Here is a 7,074-nt window from a genome sequence, read left to right on the forward strand (position 1 = left end):
ATGAAAAACAAGCAAAACCTAATATTAATGTAATATAATAATTCAAAGGAATGAGTCCTTTGGTGGGGAAGGGGGGGGGTCAATGAAATAAATACCAGTTGAGTACTGGGGGTGGAATTAATCGACTACCCGAAATTTCAGGCCTTGTGCCTATAATAGAAAGAATTATTATATTGATTTGTTGTCATTTTCAGGAACAAGAAACAGCAGAGCGTGAGAAGAAGATCCGAGAGAAGATGAAAGTAATCAATCAACAAAAGGTTTATGAATCGAAGACCAAGACTACAGCAAATAAACAGGAAGAGAAGGAGAATTGGGTCTGTACTGTTATCCCTCCTCTTCCTTCACCCCTCTTTTCATACAACTCTGTCTCTTTCATGTGGTAGTTCTATTCTTTACATGTCTTCCTTCCTCTCTCTCTCTCTCTCTTTCTCTCTCTCTCTCTCTCTCTCTCTCTCTCTCTCTTTAGACAGTTCTTTCTTTTACTTTTTTAAGTTGTCACAACTAAAATGCATCTCACAAAGCTGTACTAGGAATTTCTGTTTCCCATTTGCTTTGATAGGCAAATAAGTTCTCAGTTTTATGTTGTGTATCATTGCCAATAACATCACTTAGTTATAACGTCTGATACGGCTTGTTAATCAGCACAGCAACACTACCTAGCAAAGCCCAACCTGTATTGAGAAACAAAAAGGGATGGTCGCAGCTAGATTGTCTTTGACTTTAGTAGGCCTGCTGGGATAAAACTGACCTGGGACTAAACATTACCATCATCATCATCATCATCATCATCATCCATAACAGCAATACAGCCGTCCCAAGACAAACAACCCTGGGCTTAAGCAATATATGTCTCCTTCACTCCCTGAATTACTAAGTCATTAAGATAATGTGTTTTGGGGAATGGAATGAAAGACAAGACATCATCCTGAAATAACTGCTTTTTGTATCTTTTAATGTAATCCTCCCTATTGTATATTTTTTGTTTCAAGGCTAAAGTGCAGGCGGAGTGTAAGAAAGATGAAGAAGAGAGAAGAATGCGCAGTGAATCCCTACGTAAGGAAAGAGTCGCTGTAAGTCTACTTTTATTATTATTATTATTATTGTAAGATACAGAAATAAATTTATTTCTGTATCTTACAATACATCTCAACACTTCTAAAAGCAAACTTTATTTGTTTACTTTCATCGTAAAGTTGAATTTAACGTTAGCGTCTTATGAAGCTACATTTATAAGTTCTAAAATTGCAGAAGAATTCGTTGCTGGGCAGTTTAGTTTAATGGTAAAACACTTGAAGCGTAATCACAGAGATGTGAGTTCGAGTCTCATGGCTGGCCGGTAACGTATTTTTCTGCATTATATGGATAATTTATCCTGATCACGCTATTTATAGCATTATCACATGTTTGAGAAATAAATTTATTTCTGTATCTTACAACGCTTCTAAAAGCAAACTTTGTTTACTTTCATCGTAAAGTTGAATTTATTATTATTGTTGTTGTTGTTGTCAAAGGCGGTGAGCTGGCAGAATCGTTAGCACGCTGGACGAAATGCTTAACGGTATTTCACCCGTCGCTATGTTCTGAGTTCAAATTCCGTCGAGTTCGACTTTGCCTTTCATCCTTTCGGGGTCGTGGCTAGTACCCTCCTGCAAAAATTTGTACCTTGTGCCTATAGTAGAAAAGATTGTTGCTGTTGATTATTATTATTATTATTATTATTATTATTATTATTATTACTATTAAGGTGGTGTAAGGCTGGCAGAATCATTAGCATGCTGGGCAAAATGCTTAGCGGCTGTTCATCTGTCTTTATGTTCAAATTCTGCTGGGGTCAGCTTTGCCTTTCATCCTTTTGGGGCTCAATAAAATAAGTTACAGTCAAGCACTGGGGTCAATGTAATCGACTAATCCCCTCCCCAGAATTTTACTTTCTGGAGGAGTAACCTCAATCCTATAATTATTATCATCATTGTTATTATTATTATTATTATTATTATTAAGGGAGGGAGTTGGCAAAATTGTGAGCACATTGGGTGAAATGCATAGCAGCATTTTGTCCCTTTTCACATTCTGAGTTTAAATTCTGCTGAGATCAACTTCACCTTTCATCATTTTGGGGGTTGATAAATTAAGTACCAGTGAAACACTAGGGTCGATGTAAAGGATTATAATGAATGTGATGGTGGTGATGACGATGATGAGGATGATTATATTGGATTGATTGATCGTTTTTTTTTGTTTTTTTTTTATTGTTTCAGGAGGCACAGAATGTGGTGTCTAACAAGACCCAGAGTAAACGGGCTTTATTTGAGCAGAGATCCCGAGAAGTGGAATATGACCCAGCACCAGGTCCTCCACGTAGGTAAGTAAAAAAGCCAAAAGCATAAAACCCCTAGCTGGCAACTGGAGGAAGGGACTGTCCCCTCAATCAATACACTGCTGTGGGCGCCACTGGAGCCTGGTGTAGCCACCTGGTTCACCAGTCCTCAGTCAAATCGTCCAACCCATGCTAGCATGGAAAGTGGACGTTTAAACGATGATGACGATGATGATGTTATTCCATGCCTTCCAATCCAAGGCATTGGCCTTCGCATGCTGGACATCGAGGTGCTGTAACTTCAGGTCTTTATCCATGTCTTTGTTGGTGTACTGTGCTAGATTCTCCAGTGCTTGGATCACTGCTGCTACAAGAGATAGTGTAGTAGTCTTCTGGTGTTCATTCTGTTGATGTGACCAGACCACTGCAGCCTATACTACTGGACTTGGTCTTCAATGGTTAGGTGCTGCTGACATTGTTCTCAGATGTTGTTGAGATTTGGTTGCATAGACACCAAAGATTTGCTGAAGACACCACATCTGGACCACCTTGAGCTTGTTCAGGTTTTGTCCCTCCACATGGGTAAGACACCATGACCACCTCTACCTTCATAATTTCCGGATTGTATGCTTCGTTGCATTTTATTCTTGGACTGCATTATCTAACATACTCTCTCTTTACTCTTTTACTTGTTTCAGTCATTTGACTGTGGCCAAGCTGGAGCATGGCCTTAAAGGGTTTTAGTCGAAGAAATTAACCCCAGGACTTATTCTTTGTAAGCCTAGTGCTTATTCAATTGGTCTTTTTTGCCGAACTACTAAGTTACAGGGACATAAACACACCAACATCAGTTGTCAAGTGTTAATGGTGGGGGAAAAACACACACACACACACACACACACGATCGGCTTCTTTCAGTTATCATCTACTAAATCCATTCACACGGCTTTGATCAACCCAAGGTTATAGTAGAAGACACTTGCCCATGGTGTCACGCAATGGGACTGAACCTAGAACCATGTGGTTGGGAAGCAAGCATCTTACCACACAGCCTATGTTTATTGAATGTCATTATTTCCATTATTTATTTTTTTGTTTTCAAGGCAATCACTGGATCATTATGTCGACGGCTATAATGAACCGACGAGTCCTGAGCCCATCTCCCCAACAGGCCCTCCGCCTCAGGTGCCTCCCAGCCTACAGTCATCGCGCCATGACGGCTACGAAGTGCCAGTCAGCCGACGACATCTACAGCAAGAGCAGCAGCAGCATCATACTCCCTCGGTTCCTCTCCCGCAACCAGTGGCCCCTGCGGTTCAGATGAGAGCTATCTCACCCCAACCGGAACCCGCTGACACCGCCATCAATCTATTACGGGACAGCCTGCCCAGACGGCAGACTGATGACGACGACGACGATGACGATGATGATGAGGACGAGGATGACGATATGGAGTATGACGCTATGACCATTAAGAGAAAAGGTATGGATGGCTATGATTGCTGGTGATTGCTTCTTAAACTCCTCTCTCACGTGATTTTTTTCTCATGGTTTAACCTTTCAGTATTCAAATTATTCTGTCAAATGTAATCTTTGTTTACTCACATTGTTTTGAATTAATCAGGCATTATCTCTTAGCTTTGGGATTTCTATGCCGAACTGGCTCCTGTGCAGGTGGCACGTAAAATACACCATTTTGAGCATGGCCGTTGCCAGTACCGCCTGACTGGCCTTCGTGCCGGTGGCACATAAAAGCACCTACTACACTCTCGGAGTGGTTGGCGTTAGGAAGGGCATCCAGATGTAGAAACTCTGCCAAATCAGATCGGAGCCTGGTGTAGCCATCTGGTTTCACCAGTCCTCAGTCAAATCGTCCAACCCATGCTAGCATGGAAAGCGGACGTTAAACGATGATGATGATGATGATGATGTACCTGTTGCCAAAGTAGATCATATTTCCTCATGGCAAGACATGCATTTGCCAAACGAAACAAACAGTACAGCTTGTATGAGAGTGACGCTTATTTACAACTATCTATCATGCTAGAAGAATATTCATGGAAAATATTTGCAACAGTGCAATACCAAGAAGAGGATAAACAGTTGTGTCATTCTTATCCCTCAGGAAGTGTTGTTGGGATGTAGATGTTGTTGTTGTTAATGTTTTTGGTGAGAGGTTTCTTCCTGTTTTGGGAAAAACCACTGGAACAGCAATGCATTATGTTTCACAATCCATTCACACACACACACACACACACACGCACACACACACACACAGTATATTGCCTTGGTGCTTCTATTGTTCCTTCTCGTATATCTTCAGTTGATCCACTCTCTCTTCTCCCATTCTCACTTGATAACTACTTTCTTCAGTACCAAAGTATAAATGTATACACCACCTTGCTCTTTCCCTCTCTCTTCCCTCTTCTTTCTTTCTCTCTTTCGAAACATCTTCACCATCAATGTATTAGTAATGCACGTGCACACTCACACTTGTGCCTATGTATGCCTGTATGCGTCTGTATGTGCATAAAAGTAATTGAGCAAGCTTCATATGTCACAATACCAAGCACTCAATATAATGAATATAGATCTAATTTCGCAACCATAGAAACCAACCAAAACTGTGACATATGCATATATACACAACCCTTTATTGTTTTTCTCTCTTCATTCTTGTTCCACTCTCCCAGTTTTTTTTTTTCTCTTTCAGTTTCACTATCCACCATCACAATGTATTAAATATCTGTGTCTTTCTCCCTTTCTAACAATATCAGTTCCTGTAGCCAAGGAAGTGCCCGAGCCGGAACCTGAACAGCCAGCAGAAACAGAGGAAGAATTCCCACCCAAAGACAAAGGAATGTGTGTGAGGGCATTGTATGACTATCAAGCAGGTTGGTCTTTTCCTCTCATCTCGCTCTCTTTTTCCCTCTGTATATGTGTATGAGTACACGCACACACACATGCGCACACACGCACACATGGCAAGCTGGCAGAAACGTTAGCACGCCGGGCTTTACGGTATTTCCTCTGCCGCTACGTTCTGTGTTCAAAATTCCACTGAGGTCGACTTTGCCTTTCATCCTTTACCTATTAGGCCATCAAACCAACACCTGAGAAACAGATTAAAAATGAGATATTTAAATCTATTTTTATTATTGATTGACACTATTATAGATTTAAGTACCTCATTTTTGACAGCAATTAGTGGGTCTCCTACATATATATATATATACATACATATATATAATAATATAGATTTAATCAAAAGATTAAATGTGGTACTTAAAATGTTTGAGGCACCAGAATTTGGTAGGGTAAAAACAAAATCAAGAGATTTGGTGAATAAAATTTGAAGAAAAGCAACAAAATTTCAATAAGTTATAGCAGTATGTACGTTTCGTACAAACTTCATTTATTCATGTAGTGAGAACACTACATAAAATGTACAATGAAAATGTACTCCTCAGCTGCATAATGGAATTTCATTTTAGAAAGTCATTTTGTAGATGTGTGCAAAAAACAAGAGTAAGAGAAGAAAAAATACCATCTTGACTGGGCTGCCATTCAACAGTCCTATTGAATTTTTGTTGCTTTTCTTCAAATACATATATATATATACATACATACATACATACATACATATACATACATACATACATATATATATAAGCTTTGTGATTGAATTTGGTAGGCGGAAGTTACTACCGTGTGTGTATATTTTCTATATATATATATATATATATATATATATACACACATACATACCTCAATATGTGTATGTTTTGAAACCTCTGATACTACTACTTACCTAACTTCCTTTTCTATTCTTCCAGCTGATGACACAGAAATTTCTTTCGACCCTGATGACGTCATCACCAATGTCGAGCAATTTGATGAAGGTTGGTGGAATGGTATTTCACCAAGTGGAGAGTATGGAATGTTCCCAGCCAACTATGTAGAGGTTATTTAAACCAAACACAACACCCTTTTCATCTGCAAATGATGATGATGATGTTGATTATTATTATTATGATTAATTTCATTATTATTATGCAAAAAATCATTATTGTTAATTACCATATAATATCATAATTATCATGATCATAATTATTATGTTTATTATTATTATTATCATTATTATTATTATTATTTATACAATCATGTTATTAAAAGTAGTAGATTTGCTAAAGCATTGGAGAGCATTGAATAAAACACCTTGCAGTATTTAGATATTTACCTGCATGTTATGAGTTCAGAATTATCCAAGGTCCACTTTCTGCCAACCAAATTCACTCTCAAAGCTTTGGTTGGCCTGGGGCTATAGCAGAGAGCACCTGCTTCAAAGTACCCTCTACTACAGCAAACTTCTAAGCCATATCCGTACCTCTGTGCTGTGGGTCTGCATCCAGAATCATGAACCATATCTGCAAAACACAACTAAGGAAGCCTCTTCATAGAAACAGAAATGCTCATCTGTCTGTTTTACATCCTCGTTTTCATGCCGGCATTTGTCTGAGGAACACATATTACTGAGGCATTGATTCAAGTATGTACGTATAAATATCTATGTCTGCTTCTTTGTTCAATTTACATCCTTTCTTCCATGCTAGCATTGATTGGGGGAAAACCTATTACTTAGGCATTGTTTGACAGCTGGATGCTCTTCCTGTTGCTAACCCTCACCTGTTTTACAAATACTGGATTTCTTTTCTTTGTTTTCCATTTTTTTTTTTTTTTTTTTTTTTTTTTTT

The 7,074-nt window shown here is 38.8% G+C and overlaps 1 protein-coding gene across 1 annotated transcript in view; it reads left to right on the plus strand.

Moving 5' to 3' along the window:
- LOC106873897 (drebrin-like protein A) overlaps window positions 1-6,982 on the plus strand; it is a 10,347-nt gene extending 3,365 nt beyond the window's left edge. Inside the window, exons 3-8 of the mRNA XM_014921424.2 lie at window positions 195-317; window positions 993-1,073; window positions 2,262-2,365; window positions 3,424-3,803; window positions 5,098-5,214; window positions 6,157-6,982. Of these exons, the coding sequence (XP_014776910.2) occupies window positions 237-317; window positions 993-1,073; window positions 2,262-2,365; window positions 3,424-3,803; window positions 5,098-5,214; window positions 6,157-6,293 (900 nt within the window). The 5' untranslated portion in view covers window positions 195-236 and the 3' untranslated portion in view covers window positions 6,294-6,982. The remainder of the gene's footprint in view (window positions 1-194; window positions 318-992; window positions 1,074-2,261; window positions 2,366-3,423; window positions 3,804-5,097; window positions 5,215-6,156) is intronic.
- The last annotated feature ends 92 nt before the right edge of the window (window positions 6,983-7,074 follow it).

Source organism: Octopus bimaculoides, chromosome 18 (genome assembly GCF_001194135.2).
Source record: "Octopus bimaculoides isolate UCB-OBI-ISO-001 chromosome 18, ASM119413v2, whole genome shotgun sequence".
Taxonomy (NCBI): domain Eukaryota; kingdom Metazoa; phylum Mollusca; class Cephalopoda; order Octopoda; family Octopodidae; genus Octopus; species Octopus bimaculoides.